General features: G+C 36.2%; 1 protein-coding gene across 2 annotated transcripts in view; it reads left to right on the top strand.

Annotated features, from left to right (window-relative positions):
* The window catches only part of HCRTR2 (hypocretin receptor 2), a 119,971-nt gene that overhangs the window by 52,957 nt on the left and 40,288 nt on the right, over positions 1 to 26,726 (top strand). For both annotated transcript variants that reach the window (XM_082731242.1, XM_082731241.1), the window contains exon 2: positions 24,842 to 25,020. In XM_082731242.1, coding sequence (XP_082587368.1) covers positions 24,842 to 25,020 — 179 coding nt within the window. The remainder of the gene's footprint in view (positions 1 to 24,841; positions 25,021 to 26,726) is intronic.

The following is a 26,726-nucleotide window of genomic DNA, read 5'->3' on the forward strand; positions in this document are numbered from 1 at the left end:
GTTTGCTATTTAAGCGAATCTGAAATGGATTTTGTTGTGTTTATTCTACCAGTTACTTAGAAAGATATTTTATAATGTCCCTCCATGAGTCCCACTTTGGCTGTATTATCATTAGCTTTATAGATATCTTTGAGGCTATGATATTGGACTTGTTCTATATTCCTGGGGGATTGATACTTTCATTATTAAAAAACTTCCCTACTTATCTCGAGTAATTCTTCATCCCTTAAAATCTAGTTTGTTCAAAATTAATTTAGATACATCATTATTCTTTAAATTTGTATTTAAAAGACAAATATCCCTACTATTGCATTTTTAGTTTCATTGTTTCTCTTTATTAAAAGTATGCTACTTATAAGCAGCATATGGTTCAGTTGGTTGTTTTTTTTTTATTATTCCATCTAATAATCCTTGGCTTTTAATTAGAGTTTCAGATACCTTTAAACTTAGCGTGATTACTGGTATCTTTGGGTTTAAATCTACCATCCTACTCTCTCTTTTCTCTTTGTCCCTTTTGTTTAATTTGTTTTCTTGACTTTGACCCTTCAAAAAATATTTTTCTCCTCTTTAGCTTGTTAGTTATATATTCACTTGTTATTTATTTATTTACGGAGGGAGAGAGAGGTGGGAGGGGGCAAAGGAAGAGGGAGAGAGAGACTCTTAAGCAGGCTCCATGCCAACACAGGGCTCAGTCTCACAATCCTGAGATCATGATCTGAGCCAAAATAAAGAGTCAGAAGCTTAACGGACTTACCCACTCAGGCACCCCTTATTATTCTTCTAGATATTTCTCTGAAGATGACAACTCTGTCATGAGAATACATTTCAATATAAATTCGAATGTTTAACACTTATTAAACACTGCAATATATTTGGGACACTCACTTAACTTCACTTAACCGTGTTTCTTTTTTTCCTGTTGTTATTAAAACATCACAAAACATGATGATAATGAGATGGTGATGATATGATGCTTATCATTATTTTATATAGTCAATGACAATTTATTTTTATCCACATACTTATCATTTCCATTATTTTTAATTACTTTTTACGCTTTGTACTATACCTGAGTTGATTTTCTTTCTGTCTAACTACCTTTAGTTTTTCCTTTGGTTCAGGAATGTAGTTGATGAATTCTTTCAGTTTTTGTTTGTCTGAAAACAACTTTCTTTCACCTTCATTTATCAAGTCTATTTTCACTGAATGTACAATTTTAGATTTTTGCTATTTCAACATGCTGATGAGAACATTTTATTGTCCTTTAGCTTCTTATTTATTTTCTTTTCAGAATATAATGCACTAATAATGATGCATTTTTCCCTTGAATTGAGATTTTTCTCTTTGTAACTGGTTTTCAGCAGTTTTACTATCATATAACTTTGTGTAGTTTTATATTTCCCCTGGGCTTAGCTTTGTAGCACTTCTGATATCTGTTGATAGATGTCTTTGGTCTTTTTTTTTTTTTTTAATGGTAAAATATAGTGTACCTAAAACGGATTTTTGAACTTAAGTGCAGGACTACATTTATTTCCATGATAGCTCATATTAAGTTTCCCCCATTGCTCCACCCTAACAAGAACTTTTGAATCATGTGGAATCCAAAATATTGTTTCTCTCAGTTTTGAGCCATCTTCAAGTTTAACAAATATGCCCTTTTATTATATCTTTTAATAATTGCTAAAAATTTTGAAGAATAAGATAATATATTGATTAATTACTAATTTAATCTGAAATGAGATTTCCAAAGATGTGTTCCAGAACTCTACTTTTGGCTTTTAGTTTTTCTTTCTTTTTCTTTAAAGATTTATTTATTTATTTTATAGAGTAAAAGAGAGAAGAGGCAGAGGGAGAGGAAGAGAGAGAATTCCAAGCAGACCCCCCGCAGAGTGGGGAGCCCAATGTGGAGCTCTCATGACCCTGAGATGATGACTTGAGATGAAATCAAGAGTTGGAAACTTAACCGACTGAGCCACCTAGGCACCCCAGCTATTAATTAGTTTTTGAAGTTTAAAAAAGAATTATTAGATAATGTGTTTTCTTGGCTACTACCTTTTGAAATACTTCCCTCTGTTGCTTCTCACATATTGAGAACCCAATTACATGTATTTTAGAATTTGCACCATGAATTACTCATATTCTTTCCTGCATTTTCATTTTTCTCTATTTTTTTAGTTTAGATATTTTAATATAAGATTTAGTTTGGGTAGTCCTATTAGATAGCTCTATATAATCTACTAAAACCATTATCATGTTTCCACTTAGCACATTTTTAAGTTCTGCAGTTTCCCTTTGAATATTTTCCCAATTTTTTATTAACATTCCACATAATACATAATCTCTTGAACTTATTATTTAAATTCTCTTAAAGTTTCTGAAAACTTTATTCTTTTTTATTATTTTGCTATGAACTTTGATCACATGGTACTGACTTTTTGTATCCCTGATGACTTTTTTGTTGACTGGTAACATTTCATATGAAAAGTGTAAAAATTATTTGATGTTATAGATGATGTTATCTTCTTCTATAGAGAATTTGCTGTTGCTTTGGCAAGCTGTTAGTGTTGGAACAGAAAACTTTTATCTAATCAGTAAATGGAAACATTAGGAGCTAGGTGTCATTCTTTAGGAGAGCTTGCTTCCTTCAGGTTCATCCTTACTAGAGTTTGCTCTTTGGTGGTGTGGCTGAAAGCCAGAGTTGTGTACCTAGTTGTCAGACTTTGCGCTCCAATGTTGCCCTCTGTTCAGTAAGACTACTCAATTTCCTGCTCAGATTCTCATATTATTGGCTACTGCTTTTTCCTCTGTGCTTAACTGGTGCTTGCAAATCGCCAAAAGCTTTGAGAAGAGAAGTGTTAAATTTCAGGGGAACATCTTCCCTCTTGCCTTTCCCTCTTTCCTTTCTTCAGAATACTGTCCCTTCAACTCATTGCAAAGGTAGTGTTCCAAGGTTTTAAACAGATGCCGGTTTATATGTGAGGTTTGGTCTGCAGCATGGTTAACTCTCACTACTGGAAACAGAAACTATTTTGTAATAGTAAAACCAATGTTTCTTTCAGTATTATAGTTAGTACTTCAGGGGAACATTGACACTACTTGGATATTTGCCATCCAAAATATGTGGCTAAAATTGCACAGTTCTCTAGGTATGATGTGGGTCCTTCCCTTTTTACTCTAGTTCTATCCTTGGTTGATCTTATTTACTCAGTTGGCTTTAATTGCTATCTTTATCCTGATTAATCTCAAATATTTACCTATAACTGAAATAGATCTCGTGAAATATAGACCCATATATCCATATGCAAAATGGATATTGACAGTGAGATCGCTCACAGATGTTTCCAACTCACATATGAAAAAGGGAATACTTCATCTTTTACCTCTACTTCCAAATGAATCCACCTTATTTTCCTTTATTTCATAGTCCAGTGAGCAACATGATTTTGTCCCTACATCCAACCAAAATACTGCTTATCTTCCTGTTTTTCTAACTCCCTTATCCTTATATCTAATCCCTCTATATTATATCATATCATATTATATAATATATATTAAATCTATATATATTAATAAAGTCAAAAATAATAATTAGTTTGAAATATAAGGCCTTAGATATAATATTTATATCTATATAATATATGGATATTATATTATATATAAGGCCTTATATTTCAAACTAATTATTATTTTTTGACTTTATTAATTTTCCTCCATTCTTTCATTGCCAACTTATTCCTTAGAATTCTAAAACAGTCTCAAATGTGGTCCCGCTGTTCCTAGTTTAAGGGCATGTATAATTTCTACATTCTAAGTGCTTTACGAAAGGTGGGATCTGGTTACCACCTTCCTTAAAATCCTTCCGTGATTCTCCATAATCTGCAGGATAATGCCCAAATGCTTTAACATGATTTATATACATTTTCATAATCCATGGGTTGAATGTGAAGTAAAGATGGAAAAACTAGAAGATAAAAACATTACAGTTAGAAATTCTAATATGAAAAGCAGAAGAGAGCCAAGAACTAGAGTTATAACTTTGAGAACTGGTCTCCTAGAAATGAGAATGAAACTTGTGAAAGTAAGTAATAACAAAGTCTCAGGAATATGGGAGAAAAAGACAAGAACATTTAAGATATATATATGATGTACAAGGAAAATATTTCTACAACACCCAAAAGGTAAGTTCACTGTAGGCATGAAGATAAATAGAAGTCAAACATCTAGGAAAGGAAAAGTCACTCGTGTGTTAAGTGGTACAAAGGGACTGAAGACAAGGTCTGACTCTGTGTCTCTGAACTGATCTGAGGATGAGGTAGAGATCCAGACTGGGGAGAGGAACTTCTAGTGATTTATCTGTAAAAAATGATGAGACCTGGATAACCATAAAGTTGATATATTCCCCCAAAGAAATTCCACTGAAGTCAAGTTACAGCTACCCAATATAGTCATTAATAAAACAGCAGGTGCTAAGATCATGTTATGTTGTCTTCCACCCTCTTAACTTACCTATAGGTCAGCCATAAAGGCTCAGCAATACCTATTAGTAGCAGCATGGTTTTGGTCTCTGGAAGCTCCCATACAAAGTATGGGTGCCAGTTTGTGGTTCAGCCTCTCCCTGAAAGCAAACATACCATTCACAGACAGCCGAAAAGTCAAATCTAGTTACCCACTTTTCTCACTGTATTTTTACCTCTCTGAAGAATTTCCTTTGGACTTAATTCCTATAAATTATTATCTCCTTTGTCTTTCTGTTTTATAACATTCTTCTGTGTACAGTTCCTCCCGGCACATTTGTGTTTGTGATGATGCTGTCTAAACTCTTCCCAATTTATAAACTGTGGTTTCTTAATTATTCCCCCACACTACCTCCCTGGCATCAACACCACAGTGACATCATTAGTCTCCATGAGAATACCCCTGCCTGCATTAGCATAAAAAACAGGTACCAGTGAGAACATATTTGTCAAATTATAGACTTCTATATTTTCTTGAGGAAACAAAACAGAGATGTATTTTAAATATATTGTTATATTTGCATTTATAGTCATGTTTTTTTGTTTTGTTTTGTTTGCTCTCTGTTAATATTAAATATCCTTTTGGGTGGCACATTTCACAAATACTGCCTCTTGGCAGTGTCTCCTCTAATAGACTTGCAGAAAAAGAAGCGGCACATTTGCTTACTGTTCTTTTGAGCACAGACAGAGAGATTTATAGACAATGTTGCCAAGGTGTAGAGGTGGAGAATGGGAGGTTGAGCCAGGTACATTGGCCTACTGGGCCAAGAAGAGAAAAAGGCAAAACTAACAGTAGGAAGATGGGCCAATACCAGAGTTGTGAAGTGCACTAAAGGTGAAAAAAAGGAAAATGCCTCAGGGTTTCATGCAATTTGTTTTACCCTTTTAGGGCTAGACCAGAAATCAACTTTCTTGCTTCTTAAATTTATACTCTTTAATGATTTTAGATGCCCCATTCCATGACCTGCTTTCATGATAAATTTCTTGCAGAAGTTAAATATAGACTATCTTCCATGTGTATTCAATTCCTTTTATTGTTGTTTCCATTTAGAAAATGGTTTTATTTCAGCTAACTCATTTATTTATATGTAGTTTAAAAGATGTGGACCATTGTATCCTGTCTTAGAAATTGTTTTTGGTCTAGAAAATCCTAATTGAAACAAATATATTTATATCTACATTATAATGAATTTTGCAGATCAGGAGCAGAGCATTTGACTGCATGAAGAATTTTATAGATAATTTAATGTTAATGTTTAAAATAACCTTAAAGAACAGTGTAAGCAGTTTCTAAGGCTTTCACTGACACTTTGTGGCAAAGGCTGGAACTACACTATTTTTTTGAAGTTTTCTAACATGTTTAACGATCTTATACATATGTAATATAATCAAAGAATTACCATCTTATATACCCCTACATATGTGTAAATAAACAACCAATAAATTAACAATATTTCATTAATATATGTCTAAATTATAATATTACAACATACTAATAATACCTTGATTTTACAAATAATAAAAATTGTATATAGAATCATGTGACTGTCATCTTAAAACTGCCATTAATACATTAGAAGTATAATATTTGTGAATAATTGCATTTCACTATTTAGCTATTCATTTAAAAAACTTATGAAATGTGTAATTAAGATTGTCCCCTGGTATTTTCAATCTGTGTTTAAGATTTTTGAGTCACATAGGTGGCTCAGTTGGTTAAGCGTCTGACTTTTGATCAGCACTGGTCTTGATCACAGGATCTCAGGGTCGTGAGTTCAAGACCCACATTTATAAAAAACAAGATTTTTGAGGGACATCAATATGGTTCAAAAATTTATTTTCCATTTTATGATCCTTTTATCATGAAATTTTAAAAATTATGGTAAAATATACATGACTTAAAATTTACCATTTTAACCATTTTATCGCTCAGCAGTGTTGAGTATATTCACATTGTGCAACCATCACCATCATCTCCAGAACTTTTATGTCCTACAAAACTGAAACTCTCTTTCCCTTAAAAATAACACCTTATTTTCCCCTCTTCCCAGCTTCTGGCAACTACTGTTCTACTCTGTCTCAATGAATTTGATTACTCTAAATGCTTCACATTAAGTGGAATCATGCAATTACTAGCCTTTGCGTAGGACTTAATTCGGTTAGCATGTTTATACCTTATTTTAATATTACAAAAATTAAATAGATTTGAAAATGCTTAAAATGAAATTGCTATATGTAGCACAGATCTTTTCAAGGTCTTCAGTGACACGCTAATTAATATCACACCTGGTCACCTCTTAATACCAATACTATTAGTATCCAGAGTTAGGAAACAGCCAATTTATGTTGGGTTAAGACCCCCCCATTTGTAGTACTTTGTTACAGGAGCCCTAGAAACAAATACAGGTAAAATGTAAGAAAAAGTGGATAAGGTTTATTCCTTGAGTTCCAGAAAAGAATTAAGAAGCCAAGAAAATTACACAAAAGCAGATATCAACTTAACATGAACAAGAACTTCCTACAGCTAAAACCACCGCAAAAAGAACTCAAGGGCTCTAGCAAGTTGTGATCTCCTCACTATTAAAAATATTCAAATGGAATGGATCAGGAATATTGCAGAGATGATTTATACATCAGATGTCAATTTAGACTGAATGATCTCCAACTCCCAAATTTTATGGACCTATGTTAAAGGGCTGTCAAACAGTGACATGACAGCTTCTTTTTCAACTTCTATTTCAGAGATATATTAAGATGGTTGATTCCATAGTTTGGCTATTGTGAATAATGCTATAATAAACACAGGGGTGTGTATATCTTTTTGAGTTAGTATTTTCATTTTATGTGGATAAATACCCAATTTCATTAGTGGGAATTTCATTAGATCATATGGTATTTCTATTTTTAGTTTTTTGAGGAACCTCCGTGCTTTTTAAAATTGTGGCTTTTAATATTGTACCAAATTATATTTCACCAACAGTGCATGAGAGTTCCTTTTTCTCTGCATCCTTGCCAACACTGGTTTAATATTTGTTTCTTGTTTTCTTGTTTTCCTGGCCTTTTTATTTTTTCTTTAATCCCACTTAGTTAATTTATAGTGTTATATTAGTTTCAAGTGTGCAATATAGTGATTTAACATTTCCATAAATCACCCGGTGCTTATCACAAGATCATTCCTAGTCTCCATCACCTAATTCACCTATGCCTCCATCCACTCCCCTCTGTTCTCTATAATTAAGAGTCTGCTTCTTGATTTGTCTCTGTCCTTTTTTTTTCCCTTTGCTCATTTGTTTTGTTTCTTGAATTCCACAGGTGAGTGAAATCACTTGGTATCTATCTTACTCTGACTGACTGATTTCACTTAGCATTACATACTCTAGTTCCAGCCATGTCATTGCAAATGGCACGATTTCATTCTTTTCGTGGCTGCATAATATTTCATAATATTAATGTACCACATCTCCTTTATTCATTTGTCAATTAGTGTACACTTTGGCTGCTGCTGTAGTTTGGCTGTTGTAAAAAATGATGATCCTATAAACATAGGGTGCATGTATTCTTTCGAATTAGTGTTTTTGTATTCTTGGGTAAATACCCAGTAGTGTATTGCTGGATAATGGGGTATTTTTATTTTTAACTTTTTATGGAGCACTAGCGTGGCTGAGTCAGTTGGGTGTCTGCCTTTGGCTCAGGTCATGATTTCAGGGTCTTGGGATCGAACCCCACATCACGCTCTCTGCTTCACAGAGCATCTGCTTCTTCTTCTGTCTGCCACTCCCTCGGCTTATGCGCTCTTTCCTCCTCTCTCTCTCACTCTCTATCTATGAAATAAATAAATAAAATATCAAACAAAAACTTTTTGAGGAAAATCTATATGATTTTCCACAGTGGCTATACCAGTTTGCATCCACAGCAACAGTAGGAATGTGTGAGTAATCCTTTTCTCCACATTCTCACCAATACCTGTTTCTTTTGTTGATTTTAGCCATTCTGACAGATGTGAGGTAACATCTCATTGTGGTTTTGATTTGCATTCCCTGAAGGTAAATGATGATGAACATTTTTTCATGTGTCTGTTTGCCATCTGTATGTCTTCTTTGAGGGAAATGCCTGTTCATGTCCATTTATTAATTGGATTATTTGGATTTGAGTTTTATAAGTTCTTTAAAAATTTGGGATACTAACCCTTTGTTCGACATTCATTTGCATATATCTTCTCCTATTCTGTAAGTTGCCATTTAGTTTTGTTGATTGTTTCCTTCACTTTGTATAAGCTTTTGATTTTGATATAGTCCCAATAGTTTATTTTTGCTTTTCTTTCCCTTGCTTCAGGAGACATACCTAGAAAAAAGTTGCTATACTCGATGTCAAAGAATTTACTGCCTATGTTCCCTTTGAGGACTTTTATGTTGGATTTTGATAAGGATTGCATTAAATGTGTAGATTGCTTTGGGTAGACATTTTAACAATATTTGCTCTTCCACTCCATGAAAGGTCTTTCCATTTCTTTGTGTTGTATTACAGTTTTTTAATCAGTGTTTTATAGTTCTTAGAGTACAGATCTTTTACCTCTTTGGTTAGGTTTATTCCTCAGTATCTTATTATTTTGTGTGCAATTTTAAATGAAATTATCTTCTTAATTTTTCTTTCAGCTGTTTCATTATGAGTGTATAGAAATGCAACAGATTTCTGTACATTGATTTTGTATCCTGCAACTTACTTTGTTTATTAGTTCTTACAGTTTTTTAGTGGTGTCTTTGTTTTCTATATATAACATCATGTCTTCTGCAAGTAGTGAAAGTTTTACCTCTTCCTTGCTGATCTGGATACCTTTTATTTATTTTTGTTGTGTGATTACTGAGGCTAGGACTTTCAGTACTATGTTGAATAAGATTTATGAGAGTGAACATCCTTGTCTTGTTGTGGCCGTATAGGAAAGGCTCTCAGGTTTTCCCCATTGAGGATGATGTTAACTGTGGGTTTTTCATATATGGCCTTTATTATGTTGGGGTATGTTACCTCTAAACCTATTTTGTGGAGGGTTTTTATCATGGGTGGATGTTGTACTCTGTCAAAAGGTCTTTCCAAATCTACTGAAATGATAATATGGTTCTTTTCCTTTCTCTTATTGATGTGGTATGTCATGTTGATTGATTTGCGAATATTGAACCACTCTTGCATCCCAGGAACAAATCCCACTTGATCATGGGGAATGATTTTTTTTTTTAATGTATTGCTGATTCAGTTTGCTAGTGTTTTACTAATGATATTTGCATCTATATTTATCAGGGATACTGGCTGGTAGTTCTCTTTATTAGTGGTCTTTCTCCGGTTTTGGTATCAGAATAATGCTGACCTCATAGAATGAATTTGGAAGTTTTCCTTTCTTTTCTATTTTTTGGGATAACTTAAGAAGAATAGATATTGACTCTTCTATAAATGCTTGATAGAATTTGCCTGTTAAACCATCTGGTCCTGTACTTTTGTTTGTTGGAGATATTTTGATTACTGATTTAATTTCTTTGCTAGTAATTGATCTGTTCAAATTTTCTACTTCTTCCTGTTTTGGTTTTGGTAGTTTATGTTTCTAGGAATTTATCCATTTCTTTTCCTTGTCCAATTTGTTAGTATATAGTTTTTCATAATATTCTCTTATAATTGTGTTTCTGTGGTGTTGTTTGCTATTTCTCTTCTCTCATTTGTGATTTTATTTACTTGAGTTCTTTCCTTTTTTTTTTCCTCAGTTGGTCTGGGTAGAGGATTATCAGTTTTATTGTTTTTTTTTTTTTTTCAAAGAACCAGCTCCTGATTTCATTAATCTGTTCTATTTTTTCAAAGTTTATATATCATTTATTTCTGCTCTAATCTTTATTGGTTTTTTTTCCTTCTGAAGGTTTTAAGTTTTTTGTTGTTCTTTTTCAGCTCCTTTAGATGTAAGGTTACGTTGTTTAGTTGAGATTTTTTTTGCTTCTTGAGGTAGGGCTGTATTGCTATAAACTTCCCATTTAGATACAATTTTGCTGCATCCAAAAGGTTTTGGACCATTGTGTTTTTATTTTCATTTGTTTCCATGTACTTTTTTATTTCTTTTATTTCCTGGTTGACTCATTCATTGTTTAATAGCATGTTATTCAATGTCCATCTATTTGTGGTCTTTTCAGATTTTTTTCTTGTGATTGATTTTTAGTTTTATAGCATTGTGGTCAAAAAAGATAAATGGTATTACTTCAGTCTTTTTTAATTTATTGAGGCTTGTTTTGTGGACTACTATGTGATCTATTTTGGAGAATGTTACATGTGCTCTTGAAGAGAATGTGTATTCTGCTGTTTTAGGATGGAATGTTCTGAATATATCTGTTGTATCCATTTAGTCTAGTCAATGAAAGCCATTGTTTTCTTGTTGATCCTCTGTTTAGATGACTTGTCTTTTGATGTAAGTGGGGTATTAAAGTCCCTTACTATTACTGTATTATTACCGGTTAGATCCTTTGTGTTTATTATTAACTGTTTAATGTATTTGGGTACTCTGATGTTGGGTACATGAATATTCCCAATTGTTATATCTTTTTTTTTAATTTTTTATTTTTTATAAACATATATTTATATCCCGAGGGGTACAGGTCTGTGAATCACCAAGTTTACACACTTCACAGCACTCACCAAAGCACATACCATCCCCAATGTCCATAATCCGACCCCCTTCTCCCGAAACCCCTCCCCCCCAGGAACCCTCAGTTTGTTTTGTGAGATTAAGAGTCACTTATGGTTTGTCTCCCTCCCAATCCCATCTTATTTCATTTATTCTTCTCCTACCCACTTAAGCCCCCATGTTGCATCACCACTTCCTCATATCAGGGAGATCATATGATAGTTGTCTTTCTCCGCTTGACTTATTTCGCTAAGCATGATACGCTCTAGTTCCATCCATGTTGTCGCAAATGGCAAGATTTCATTTCTTTTGATGGCTGCATAGTATTCCATTGTGTATATATACCACATCTTCTTGATCCATTCATCCGTGGATGGACATCTAGGTTCTTTCCATAGTTTGGCTATTGTGGACATTGCTGCTATAAACATTCGGGTGCACGTGCCCCTTTGGATCACTACGTTTGTATCTTTAGGGTAAATACCCAATAGTGCAATTGCTGGGTCATAGGGCAGTTCTATTTTCAACAATTTGAGGAACCTCCATGCTGTTTTCCAGAGTGGCTGCACCAGCTTGCATTCCCACCAACAGTGTAGGAGGGTTCCCCTTTCTCCGCATCCTCGCCAGCATCTGTCATTTCCTGACTTGTTGATTTTAGCCATTCTGACTGGTGTGAGGTGATATCTCATTGTGGTTTTGATTTGTATTTCCCTGATGCCGAGTGATATGGAGCACTTTTTCATGTGTCTGTTGGCCATCTGGATGTCTTCTTTGCAGAAATGTCTGTTCATGTCCTCTGCCCATTTCTTGATTGGATTATTTGTTCTTTGGGTGTTGAGTTTGCTAAGTTCTTTATAGATTCTGGACACTAGTCCTTTATCTGATATGTCATTTGCAAATATCTTCTCCCATTCTGTCAGTTGTCTTTTGATTTTGTTAACTGTTTCCTTTGCTGTGCAAAAGCTTTTGATCTTGATGAAATCCCAATAGTTCATTTTTGCCGTTGCTTCCCTTGCCTTTGGCGTTGTTCCTAGGAAGATGTTGCTGTGGCTGAGGTCGAAGAGGTTGCTGCCTGTGTTCTCCTCAAGGATTTTGATGGATTCCTTTCGCACATTGAGGTCCTTCATCCATTTTGAGTCTATTTTTGTGTGTGGTGTAAGGAAATGGTCCAATTTCATTTTTCAGCATGTGCTGTCCAATTTTCCCAGCACCATTTATTGAGGAGGCTGTCTTTTTTCCATTGGACATTCTTTCCTGTTTTGTCGAAGATTAGTTGACCATAGAGTTGAGGGTCTATTTCTGGGCTCTCTATTCTGTTCCACTGATCTATGTGTCTGTTTTTGTGCCAGTACCATGCTGTCTTGATGATGACAGCTTTGTAATAGAGCTTGAAGTCCGGAATTGTGATGCCACCAACGTTGGCTTTCTTTTTCAATATCCCTTTGGCAATTCGAGGTCTTTTCTGGTTCCATATACATTTTAGAATTATTTGTTCCATTTCTTTGAAAAAGATGGATGGTACTTTGATAGGAATTGCATTCAATGTGTAGATTGCTTTAGGTAGCATAGACATTTTCACAATATTTATTCTTCCAATCCAGGAGCATGGAACATTTTTCCATGTCTTTGTGTCTTCCTCAATTTCTTTCATGAGTACTTTATAGTTTTCTGAGTATAGATTCTGTGTCTCTTTGGTTAGGTTTATTCCTAGGTATCTTATGGTTTTGGGTGCAATTGTAAATGGGATAGACTCCTTAATTTCTCTTTCTTCTGTCTTGCAGTTGGTGTAGAGAAATGCAACTGATTTCTGTGCATTGATTTTATATCCTGACACTTTACTGAATTCCTGTATAAGTTCTAGCAGTTTTGGAGTGGAGTCTTTTGGGTTTTCCACATATAGTATCATATCATCTGCGAAGAGTGATAATTTGACTTCTTCTTTGCTGATTTGGATGCCTTTAATTTCCTTTTGTTGTCTGATTGCTGAGACTAGGACCTCTAGTACTATGTTGAATAGCAGTGGTGATAATGGACATCTCTGCCATGTTCCTGACCTTAGCGCAAAAGCTTTCAGTTTTTCTCCATTGAGAATGATATTTGCGGTGGGTTTTTCATAGATGGCTTTGATGATATTGAGGTAATGGCCCTCTATCCCTACACTTTGAAGAGTTTTGATCAGGAAGGGATGCTGTACTTTGTCAAATGCTTTTTCAGCATCTATTGAGAGTATCATATGGTTCTTGTTCTTTCTTTTATTGATGTGTTGTATCACATTGACTGATTTGTGGATGTTGAACCAACCTTGCAGCCCTGGAATAAATTCCACTTGGTCGTGGTGAATAATCCTTTTAATGTACTGTTGAATCCTATTGGCTAGTATTTTGGTGAGAATTTTCGCATCTGTGTTCATCAAGGATATTGGTCTATAGCTCTCTTTTTTGGTGGGATCCTTGTCTGGTTTTGGGATCAAGGTGATGCTACCTCATAAAATGAGTTTGGAAGTTTTCCTTCCATTTCTATTTTTTGGAACAGTTTCAGGAGAATAGGAATTAGTTCTTCTTTAAATGTTTGGTAGAATACCCCGGGAAGCCGTCTGGCCCGGGCTTTTGTTTGTTTGGAGATTTTTAATGACTGTTTCAATCTCCTCACTGGTTATGGGTCTGTTCAGGCTTTCTATTTCTTCCTGGTTCAGTTGTGGTAGTTTATATGTTTCTAGGAATGCATCCATTTCTTCCAGATTGTCAAATTTATTGCCGTAGAGTTGCTCATAGTATGTTCTTATAATAGTTTGTATTTCTTTGGTGTTAGTAGTGATCTCTCCTCTTTCATTCATGATTTTATTTATTTGGGTCCTTTCTCTTTTCTTTTTGATAAGTCGGGCCAGGGGTTTATCAATTTTATGAATTCTTTCAAAGAACCATCTCCTACTTTCGTTGATTTGTTCTATTGTTTTTTTGGTTTCTATTTCATTGATTTCTGCTCTGATATTTATGATTTCTCTTCTCCTGCTGGGCTTGGGGTTTCTTTCTTGTTCTTTCTCCAGCTCCTTTAGGTGTAGGGTTAGGTTGTGTACCTGAGACCTTTCTTGTTTCTTGAGAAAGGCTTGTACCGCTATATATTTTCCCTCAGGACTGCCTTTGTTGTGTCCCACTAATTTTGAACCGTTGTATTTTCATTATCATTTGTTTCCATGATTTTTTTCAATTCTTCTTTAATTTCCTGGTTGACCCATTCATTCTTTAGAAGGATGCTGTTTAGTCTCCATGTATTTGGGTTCTTTCCAAACTTCCTTTTGTGGTTGAGTTCAGCTTTAGAGCATTGTGGTCTGAAAATATGCAGGGAATGATCCTAACCTTTTGATACCAGTTGAGTCCTGATTTAGGACCGAGGATGTGATCTATTCTGGAGAATGTTCCATGTGCACTAGAGAAGAATGTGTATTCTGTTGCTTGGGGATGAAATGTTCTGAATATATCTGTGATGTCCATCTGGTCCAGTGTGTCGTTTAAGGCCTTTATTTCCTTGCTGATCTTTTGCTTGGATGATCTGTCCATTTCAGTGAGGGGAGTGTTAAAGTCCCCTACTATTATTGTATTATTGTTGATGTGTTTCTTTGACTTTGTTATTAATTGGTTTATATAGTTGGCTGCTCCCACGTTGGGGGCATAGATATTTAAAATTGTTAAATCTTCTTGTTGGATAGACCCTTTGAGTATGATATAGTGTCCTTCCTCATCTCTTATTATAGTCTTTGGCTTAAAATCTAATTGATCTGATAAAAGGATTGCCACTCCTGCTTTCTTCTGATGTCCATTAGCATGATAAATTCTTTTCCACCCCCTCACTTTAAATCTGGAGGTGTCTTCGGGCTTAAAATGAGTTTCTTGGAGGCAACATATAGATGGGTTTTGTTTTTTTAATCCATTCTGACAGGGGCATTTATACCATTAACAGTCAGGGTAACTATTGGGAGATATGAATTTAGGGCCATTGTATTGCCTGTAAGGTGACTGTTACTGTATATGGTCTCTGTTCCTTTCTGATCTACTACTTGTAGGCTCTCTCTTTGCTTAGAGGACCCCTTTCAAGATTTCCTGTAGAGCTGGTTTGGTGTTTGCAAATTCTTTCAGTTTTTGTTTGTCCTGGAAGCTTTTAATCTCTCCTTCTATTTTCAATGATAGCCTAGCTGGATATAGTATTCTGGGCTGCATGTTTTTCTCATTTAGTGCTCTGAAAATACCATGCGAGCTCTTTCTGGCCTGCCAGGTCTCTGTGGATAAGTCAGCTGCCAATCTAATATTTTTACCATTGTATGTTACAGACTTCTTTTCCCTGGCAGCTTTCAGGATTTTCTCTTTGTCACTGAGACTTGTAAATTTTACTATTAGGTGACGGGGTGTGGGCCTATTCTTATTGATTTTGAGGGGCATTCTCTGAACCTCCTGAATTTTGGTGCTCATTCCCTTTGCCATATTGGGGAAATTCTCCCCAATAATTCTCTCCAGTATACCTTCTGCTCCCCTCTCTCTTTCTTCTTATTATGGAATCCCAATTATTCTAATGTTGTTTCGTCTTATGGTGTCACTTATCTCTCGAATTCTTCCCTCGTGGTCCAGTAGCTGTTTGTCCCTCTTTTGCTCAGCTTCTTTATTCTCTGTCATTTGGTCTTCTATATCACTAATTCTTTCTTCTGCCTCATTTATCCTAGCAGTGAGAGCCTCCATTTTTTATTGCACCTCATTAATAGCTTTTTTGATTTCAAATTGGTTAGATTTTAGTTCTTTTATTTCTCCAGAAAGGGCTTTATTATCTCTCGAGTGGGTTTCTCCAATATCTTCCATGCCTTTTTCGAGCCCGGCTAGAACCTTGAGAATTGTCATTCTGAACTCTAGATCTGACATATTGCCAATGTCTGTATTGATTAGGTCCCTAGCCTTCGGTACTGCCGCTTATTCTTTTTTTGTGTGTTGAATTTTTCTGTCTTGTCATTTTGTCCAGATAAGAGTATATGAAGGGGCAAGTAAAATACTAAAAGGGTGGCAACAACCCCAAGAAAATATGCTTTAACCAAATTAGAAGAGATCCCAAATCGTGAGGGGTGAGAAAGGGGATAAAAAGAGGTTCAAAAAGGAAGAAAGAAAAAAAAAAGAAAAAAAAAGAAAAGAAAAGAATTTAAAAAAAAGAAAACACCGAAGAAAAATATAAAAAAGAAATATATATATATATTAGATAAACTAGTAAAAATTGTTAAAAAAGAAAAAGGTAACAGTTAAAAAAAAAATTTACCTGAAGGCGAGAAAAAAAAACTAAAAATGAAAAAGAAAAAAATTAAATTAACTGTAAGACTAAAAAAAATCACAGGGAAAAAGCCATGAGTTCCGCGCTTGGCTTTCTCCTCCTCTGGAATTCTGCTGCTCTCCTTGGTATTGAAACTACACTCCTCGGTAGGTGAACTTGGTCTCGGCTGGATTTCTTGTTGATCTTCTGGGGGAGGGGCCTGTTGTAGTGATTGTCAAGTGTCTGCCCCAGGCGGAATTACACCGCCCTTACCCGGGGCCGGGGTGAGTAAACCACTCGGGTTTGCTTTCAGGAGCTTTAGTTCCCTGAGCACTTTCCTGTAGAGTTCCGGAGGATGGGAATACAAATGGCGGCCTCCTGGTCTCCGTCCCGGAGGAGCCGAGAGCCCAGGGCCGCACTCCTCAGTGTGCCCTCAGAGAACAGCGCCCAGTTATTCCCGTCTGCCTGACCTCTGGTTGCGCTCCGAGCTCACTGAGCCTGCGACCGGTTCATGGTCACCCCGAGCTGCGAGCTTACTGTCGGCTCTGTCTCTGTAGCCGGCTTTCCTGTTCCAATACCTGCAAGCTCTGCGACACTCAGACACCCCTGATCCTTCTGTGACCCTGCGGGACCTGAGGCCACGCTGACCCCGCGTGGGCTTCGCCCCGGTTTAGCCTCTGGAGCGATGTCCCTCAGCGGAACAGACTTTTAAAAGTCCTGATTTTGTGCTCGGTTGCTCCGCCGCTTGCCGGGCGCCGGCCCTTGTCCCTGGGGTCTATCTTCCCGTCACTTTGGATTCACTTCTCCGCCGGTCCCACCTTTCAGAAAGTGGTTGTTTTTCTGTTTCCAGAATTGCTGTTCTTCTTCTCTTCGATCTGCCGATGGATTTTCAGGTGTTTGCAATCTTTAGATAAGCTATCTAGCTGATCTCCGGCTAGCTGAAGTAGTCTCAGCCTGCTACTTCTCCGCCATCTTGACTCCTCCCCCCTTGAACTATCCCAATTGTTATATCTTCTTATTGCATTATCCCCTTTATTTTGATGTTGTGTCCTTTGTCTCTTATTACAATTTTTATTTTAAGGTCTATTTTGTCTCATATAAGTATTGCTAGTCTGACTTTTTTAATAACCATTTGCATGATAGATATCTCTCCATCCTCTCACTTTCTTTTTTTAAGATTTTATTGACTTATTTGAGAGAGATGATAGCAATAGAGAAAGCACAAGTGGGGAGGAGAGGGAGAAGCATGTCCCCCACTGAAGAGGAAGCCCAACAAGGGGCTCAGTCCCAGGATCCTGGGATCATGACCTAAGCCAAAGGCAGATGCTTAACCATCTGAGCCACTCAGGCGCCCCCATCCATCCTTTCACTTTCAACCTGCAGGTGTCTTTAGGTCTGAAAAGAGTCTCTTATAGGCAGCATATAGATGAGTCTTGTTTTTTTAATCCATTTTGACAACTCAATGTTTTTTGATTGAAGCTTTAGTCCATTCATAATTAAAGTAATTATTGATAGATATGTACTGTCTTTTTATGACTTGTTTTGTAGTTGTTTCTGAAGATTTTCTCTGATTCTTTTTTATCTTTCTCTCTTTCATGGTTTGTTGATTTTCTTTAGTGATACACCTGGATTTCTTTCTCTCTATTCTCTGTATGTTTATTAGTGGTTTTTGATATGGATTACCATTAAGTTTGTAAAAAACCTCTTCTGCATATAGCAGTCTATGTTAATTTGATGGGCTTTTAAGTTTGAACACATTCTTACTCCTGTCCTCTTCACATTTTAGGTATATATTGTTATGTTTTACATTCTTTTATTTTGTGAGTTCTTTGATTTTTTATAGAAATATTCATTTTTACTGATTTTGTGTTCATGTTTCCTACCTTTATACTATCACTCTTATTCTCTTCTTTACCCTCAAAGAGTACCCTTTAATATTTATTATAGCTATGGTTTGTTGTCATGAACTCCTTTAATTTTTGTTTGTCTGGAAAACTCTTTATTTTTCCTTCTATTCTGGCTGATAACCTTGGTGGATAGACTATTCTTGGCTGCATTTTCTTTCCCATTCAGTACTTATAATATATCATGCTATTCCCCTCTGGCTTGGATAGTTTCTGCTGAAAATTCTTTGTTAGCTTTATGAGTTTTCTATTATAAGTTACCTCTTTTGAGTTTTTTTTTTCTTTATTACTCTATTTTGCCAATTTAGTTACAGTATACCTTGGATGGATCAGCTTTTATTGATTTTGATGGAAGTTCTCTGTGCCTTCTGGATCTGTATATCTGTTCCTTTCCCAGATTTGGGGAATTTTCAGCTATTATTTCTTCAAATAAATTATCTGCCCCCTTTTCTCTCTTCTCCTTCTTCTAAGACTCCTGTAATCTGAATGTTATTATATTTGATGGAGTCACCAAGTTCTCAAAGTCTATTCTCATTTTGCAAAAATCTTTTTTTTCTGCTCCTTTTGTTCAGTTTGAGTACTTTCCATTACTCTGTCTTCTAGGTCGTTGATTCATTCTTCTACTTCTTCCAACCTAGTGTTCATTCCATCAAGCATGTTTCTCATTTTGTTTATTGAGCCTTTTCTCCTTGCTATGTTATTTCCTTTCTGTGTTAAAGATCTCATTCATGTCTTCTACTTTTTTCTCAAGTCCATGTAGTATCCTTGTGATCATTACTTTAAATTCTCTGTCAGATATGTTACTTATATCTGTTTTTGCTTAGATCTCCTGCGGTGGCCTTGTCCTATTCTTTCTTTTGGAATAACTTCCTCTGTCTTCCTCATTTTGTCTTTTCTATGTGTTAAGAAAGTCAGTTACATCTCCTATTCTTGAACGTAATGGCCTTATGAAAAAGAGGTTGTATAGTGCCTTGCTGTATAGCATCCCATGTTCTCCAGGGTGTGGTGCTTCCAGGAGTGTCTCCACATGTGCTGTGTGCGCTCTGTTATTTTGCCCTGTTGCTTTGTCCTTCAGGTCAGTCATCACCAGAGGCTTTCATTGCCCATTGTGGGCAGTGTTTGGTCCCTGGCTAGAATGTAACATATTTCAACTAGGTGTGGTCTGGTCTGTTTATGAAATAAGTTCTGTCACTGTTGCTTCAAGAAGTGAGACTCTCCAAAACTCCATTGGGAAACACAGTGTGAGCAAGGGATTGGGTCACTTTTTCTAGGGGTGGGTGAGGCACTGTGCTGAGACTGAGAAGAGCATGATTGAGAGGGGCAGCTCCACTGGAGTTTGATGTGGGTCTTGATATAAGCAAGTGTGGTAGCCAGTGTGGACACTGTGCTATTTCCCACAGGTAGCCATGTACTTATGCTAAGGGATGGGGAGGGAAATGGCATTGTCCAATTCCTTTGTTCCTGGAAGAGTCTCTTCTTGAATGCTGCCTCTTTGGAACATGCTCTGAGATGAATGAATAATCTCCCCACTATGTGCCCCAAGTACACTTCAGATTTCTGTTTCCATGCTTTATGGCTTCAGGCTATTTGCCCTTCCTTTTCTCTAAGAGCAGCCCCAATGTCCTTCAGGCTCTGTTCCAGTAAAGCCCACTGAATATAAAATTCCAGGCTTAAGCCCTGCTGTTTGGAAGAACTCACGAAATCCAGCCCCTCTTGCTTTCCAACATAATTGCTATGGAGATTTGTTTTCCCTATGTACTCCCTTGTGTGCTAGTCTATCTCGAGCTCTTCTTTCTTACATGATAGGTTTGCAACTGTGGCTACCTCCCCACCACATTGACCATGATCTCTTTCTCTCACAAATTTCATCTCTTCATTTCCTACTCTCTTTTTCTGGCCTCTTCTCAACTTTTAATTGTGGAGTTAGTTCTCCAGTCTTCAAGTCCATTTCTGGGGTATCTAGGATGATTTGATAGTTATCTAGTTGTGTTTGTGGGATGAGGTGAGCTTAGGGTCCTCCTATTCCACTGCCCTCTTCCAATCGCTTTCTCTCTTCTTTTTTTTATTTTTTTATTTTAGCCATTCTAACAGGTATGAGATGATATCTCATTGTGTTTTTTATTTGTATTTCCCTTTTTCCTAATTTTATTTGTGTGTGTGTGTGTGTGTGTTCCTAAACTCATTGTTTATGCACCACACCCAGTACTCCATGCAATACATGTCCTCCTTAGCACCCCACACCAGGCTCACCTCTCCACCTACCCCCTACTCCCCAAAACCCTCAGTTTGTTTCTCAGAGCCCATAGTCTCTCATGATTTGTCTCCCCTTCTGATTTTCCCCAACTTACTTCTCCTCCCCATCTCCCAATGTCCTCCAAGTTATTCCTTATGCTCCATAAGTAAGCAAAATCATATGATGATTGACTCTCTCTGCTTGACTTATTTCACTCAGCATAATCTCTTCCAATCCCATCTGTGATGATACAAAAGTTGGGTATTCGTCCTTTCTCATGGAGGCATAATACTCCATTGTATATATGGACCATATCTTCTTTATCCATCTGTCAATTGAAGGGCATCCTGGTTCTTTCCACAGTTTTGCGACTGTAGCCATTGCTACTATGAACATTGGGGTGAAGATGACCCTTCTTTACACTACATCTGTATCTTTGGGGTAAATACTCAGTAGAGCAATTGCAATAGGGTAGCTCTGTTTTTAATTTCTTAAGGAATCTCCACATTGTTTTCCAAAGTGGCTGCACCAACTTGCATTCCTACCAATAGTGTAAGAGGGTCCCCCTTTCTCCACACCCTCTCCAACACTTGTTGTTTACTGTCTTGTTGATTTTGGCCATTCAAACTGGTGTAAGGTGGTATCTCAATATGGTTTTGATTTGAATCTCCCTGATGGCTAATGATGATGAACATCTTTTCATGTGTCTGTTAGCCATTTGTATGTCTTCTTTGGAGAAGTGTCTGTTCATGTCTCCTGCCCATTTTTTGACATGATTATCTGTTTTGTGTATGTTAAATTTGAGGAATTCTTCACAGATCTTGGATATCAGCCTGTATTTCCTTGACAATTAGTAATGTTGAGCATATTTTCACATGTCTGTTGGCCATCTGTATACCTTCTTTGGAAAAATGACTATTCAGGGCTTCTGCCTATTTTTAAATCCGATTGTTTGGTTTTTTGGGGTTAAGTTGTATAAGTTCTTTATATATTTTGGATATTAACCCCTTATCAGATGTAACAGATGGAAGGAGTAAATCATTGAAATAAAAGGCAGAGCCTAACAAATTCACTCAATGATACTGTAATAGTAATATAACAAGACAGATGGTATAGCCACATTTGATGTATAAACTTGACAAATCACTAAGTGGTATACCTAAAAATAATGTAACATTGTGTGCCAACTATACTAAAAAAAAAAAAAAAGATATATTAGGATGGCATAGCACAATGGATAAGATTTAAATCTAAGCTCTAGCACTTATAAACTATTTGTCCTTAGGTAGTTTCCTTAATCTCTCTAGCCTCAGTTTCACAACTGTTAAGCAGGAATAGTAATAGCAATCACTTAAAATGTAATGAGAATTTAAGTATTTAATAATTCACACTGTTTAGAACAGGGCATGACACATAGTAAATATTAAATAGTATAATGGTATAATAAATAGTAAATGGTATAGAAATGTTTCCTAAAAATATACTTTTCTCATATACCTAGTCATAATGCATTAACACTGTCTTTCCATCATTGTCTCTATTCCAAAATATGGGGAATTGAGAGTCGATCTAGATTCTTTTTTTTTTTTTTAATTTATTTTTTATTTTCAGCATAACAGTATTCATTATTTTTCACCACACCCAGTGCTCCATGCAATTCGTGCCCTTTATAATACCCACCACCTAGTACCCCAACCTCCCACCCCCCACCCCTTCAAAACCCTCAGATTGTTTTTCAGAGTCCATAGTCTCTCATGGTTCACCTCCCCTTCCAATTTCCCCCAACTCCCTTCTCCTCTCTAACTCCCCATGTCCTCCATGCTATTTGTTATGCTCCACAAATAAGTGAAACCATATGATAATTGGAGAGTCGATCTAGAACTGCTTGTATTTTTTAAGTCTTATTTTCTTTCCTAAATCCAAAATTGTATTGTTTGGACCATTTGTTGACTAAATATCAGTGGTGCAATGCTTATATTAATTTTCTCATAATAAGCTGTGGTAATGTGTTAGTCAACTGCTAGTATGCCTGTGTGTGTGTGTATCTTCAAGTGCTTCTTGGAAGTAAATCATTAATGAGTATCACTTTCAAATAATAAAGACTATGGTTTATCCTAACAAAGTTCATCTGAGTTTTTGGGCACTAATGTACTGGAATTAGAGAAAGATGTGAAGTTTTCAAAATTAAATCCTCAGGAATTCAGAGATTTTATTAAGTTAGCATCTGTTGGTGATGATAATTTCAGTTTCTTCAACTTATGAAACTTTTATAAAGTGGACATAATTGTCAACAAGGAATCTACTTAGTGACATAAATTTAACAAAATGTGCTTTTATTTCTCCACTCTGTAAGGTTGCTAATCACTGCATCAATTGGGTGCATAGGTGACAGCTCTGACAGGTTGATGGTACCCAAGGCAAATTCACAGTTATTGACAGTGAAGCAACCCATCAATAGATGTGGGTAGCAGTGTTTACACCTATATAATTCTTGAGGCAGTGATTATGTAACCTTTGTATACACCACACAGAGAATTGAGGAGCTGGATGTTCCTTCCATAAAGAGCAAATGAATAAGATAGAACAGCTTTTAAAAATGAGGATAAACTGAGAGGCAATGAAGAAGACTTGACTCTGGAAGTATTTAAAAATTTGTCTGTTTGAGGTGATGTTTAGAGGTCATCAAGAGTAATAGAGAGGAAAGAGGATTGAGTCTCTGGAGTTTATGTGTGCTTTGGTCTAACTAGTTCACCTCCCCAACAAAAATATAACCCTTACTTGGTGCTTAATCCCAGTTGTAGCTGTAGTTCTGTGCTTTATGAGCCAATTGTCCCTAGCCAAGCTCCACAAATTCCCTGTGTCTCAAATACTGCATGTATAAAATGATGGTAACAATATCTTCCCTTAGGATTATCAAGATTAAATAACCTAAGGATATGAACCATATAGACCAGTGTTTGCCAATAATAGGAGCTGAAAAATTGTTGACTTTTATCTTTTAAACCTCTTTACCAGTTAAAAGTTCCAAATGCAGAGGACAGATGGGGTAAACATCGTGGTTGAGGCAAATATTGCAGTTCATTGAAAATAGCTGGCTCCTAATTCATCTCACTTCAGTAAATATTTCTTATGTCTCTACTACAAGCTGAGCACTGAGGGAATAGAAAAAAGAATGAAAGATCGTTCTTAAACTTCTGGGAATCACAATTCAAAATCAAGAAGAAATGAATGCAGTATTATGATCCATTGAGAAATGTCTTGTAAGGTAAATGAACTGAGGTTAAGCATGGATTCAACATTCACACAGACTGACTGATTCAATGAAAACAGTATAGTCTTACATCATCTTCCTTTTTCAATAGTTATTTGTGCTCTTTACAGGATCAGTACCTATTTTCTTTGTATATTTACTGTCTTGGTCTATTTGGGCTGCTATAACAGAATACCATATACTAGGTGGCTCTTAAGTCACATAAATTTAATTCTTACAATTCTGGAATCTGAGAAGTCCAAAATCAAGGATGTGGCCGATTCAGTGTCTGGTGAGGGTCAATTTCCTGGTTCATAGCTAACAGTTTTTTCACTTTGTCCTCAAGAGGTGGGAGCACCAGAGGATCTCTCTGAAGTCCCTTTTATAAGGACACTAATCCCATTCTTTTTTTTTTTAAGATTTTATTTTTTTATTTTATTTTATTTATTTGACAGAGAGAGAGAGAGATCACAAGTAGGCAGAGAGGCGGGCAGAGAGCAGGGTTGCGGGGGGGGGGGGGAGCAGACTCCCTGCTGAGCAGAGCAGAGACCCTGATGTGGAGCTTGATCCCAGGCCCCTGAGATCATGACCTGAGCTGAAGGCAGAGGCTTAACCCACTGAGCCACTCAGGCGCCCCACTAATCCCATTCTTTTTTTTTTTTTTAAGATTTTATTTATTTATTTGACAGACAGAGATCACAAGTAGGCAGAGAGGCACGCAGAGAGAGAGGGAAGGAAGCAGGCTCCCTGCAGAGAAGAGAGCCTGATGTGGGGCTCGATCCCAGGACCCTGGGATCATGACCTGAGCCGAAGGCAGAGGCCTTAATCCACTGAGCCACCCAGGCGCCCCCACTAATCCCATTCTTGAGGGCTCTACCATGATGATCTATTCAGCTCCTAAAACACACCTCTTAATACCATCATACAGGGTGTTAGGATTTCAAAATATGAATTTTGTGAGGATATGAATATTTAGTCCTTAATAGTAACTATTCTTTTTCCCCCCAAAATTAGTTTGTGTGGCAGTGTGGAAGAACCACCACATGAGGACGGTAACCAACTACTTCATAGTCAACCTTTCTCTGGCTGATGTGCTCGTGACAATTACCTGCCTCCCGGCCACACTGGTGGTGGACATCACTGAGACCTGGTTCTTTGGACAGTCCCTCTGTAAAGTTATTCCATATTTACAGGTAATTGTTTTTCACACTTCTTTTGATCCAAACACAGAAGTTACTGAAAAAGTATCTTCTATTAAATATTGAAAAGTATTTTCACTTGTAATCATCTTTTAGGTTAACTAGTGAGCTAAGAGACAAATATACTTGCTTACAGAATTAGCAAAGTTGAGAAAAGTAATACTTGATATTTGGGGGTAAATAAGTTAAGTTCTGGGTAAAAAAAAAAAAATAAAGGAACAGAATCCTCAAGTCATTAGATGCTGACAACCCTTTTATTTCTTTGATGTCTAATTTTTCCATTGTAAAATGAGGAAATTTAACAAATTAATGATTGAGACTCTTATTCAAATAAGCAAGTTCTGTCTATTTTTATAAGTGGTTTTGTTTCACACTGAGAAATTAAAGCTATGTGATCAAAGCAAATACAGTAAACAGATTTTAGTGTTGGTTCTGAATCATACTACCAGGTTTGGAAGCTCTGTTCTGCTTTATTGAATGTGTGCCATCAAGACAAATACATAAGTTCTTTGTGATTCAATTATTAGAAAAGGATAATAATGAATAATACCATAAAAAAACTGAGAACAAATACTTTCAGAGAATAATTTTGTGATGGATATTCTGATAGTTCTAAAGATTTTTGAAAGTGAAATGTTTTTAAACTAGTGAGCACAGTCACATCCCTCAAAGAGATGGATTCTCTTTAGCAACTGGACACTGAATGAGATTGTGCCATTCTCTGCTTGTCTTCTTGTAACCATCCTCCACCCCTCATTCCCTACTCCATCCAGTTCCCAGAGGGTGATCACAGTATTTGGAAGGAATGAAAATATGCTGCCAATAATGAAAAATTGGTGCAGGTAGAACAATCGGACATGTCAACAGCAACAACAACAACAACAACAAAATAAGATGCAGACCTTACATTCTTCACAAAAATTAACTCAGAATGGATTGTAGACCTGAGTATAAATTGTAAAACTATAAAACCCCTATAAGATAACAAAGAAGAAAACCTAGATGATTTCGGTTTTATTGATGACTTTTTAGATACGATACCAAAGGCATGTACCTTGAAAGAAATAATTGATAAGCCAACTTCACTAAAATTAAAAACTTCTACTCTGTGGAAGACAAGAGAATGGAAGACAGAGACCCAGAAAAAAATATTTTCAAAAGATACATATAATAAAGTACTGAGATCCAAAACATACAAAGAACACTTAAAACTCAACAATACGGAAAGAAATAACCCAATTAAAAAAAAATGGCCCTTAAGACCTTAACAGAACTTCATCAAATAAGATATACAGATGGCAAAGAAGCATGTGAAAAGATATTCCTCACCATACCTCATAAGCAAAATGCAAATTAAAACAACAAAGAAATACCACTATATACCAATTAGAATCACCAGATTCTAGAACTCTGACAACACCAAAAGCTGGTGAGAATGTGGAGCACTAGGAGCTCTCATTTATTGCTGATGGTACAGCCACTTTGATACACACTCTGGGAGTTTCCTATAAAACTATACATACTCTCTTCATATGATCCAACGGTTGCATTCCTTGGTATTAACCCAAAGGAGTTGAAAACTTACATCTACACAAAAACTTGCATACAAATGTTTATAGCAGTTTTATTCACAATCACCAAAACTTGGATGCAACCAAGATGTCCTTCAGTAGTAGAATGGATAAATTAAGTGTTGTACA

This window comes from Mustela nivalis (assembly GCF_964662115.1).
Source record: "Mustela nivalis genome assembly, chromosome: 5".
Taxonomy (NCBI): Eukaryota; Metazoa; Chordata; class Mammalia; order Carnivora; family Mustelidae; genus Mustela; species Mustela nivalis.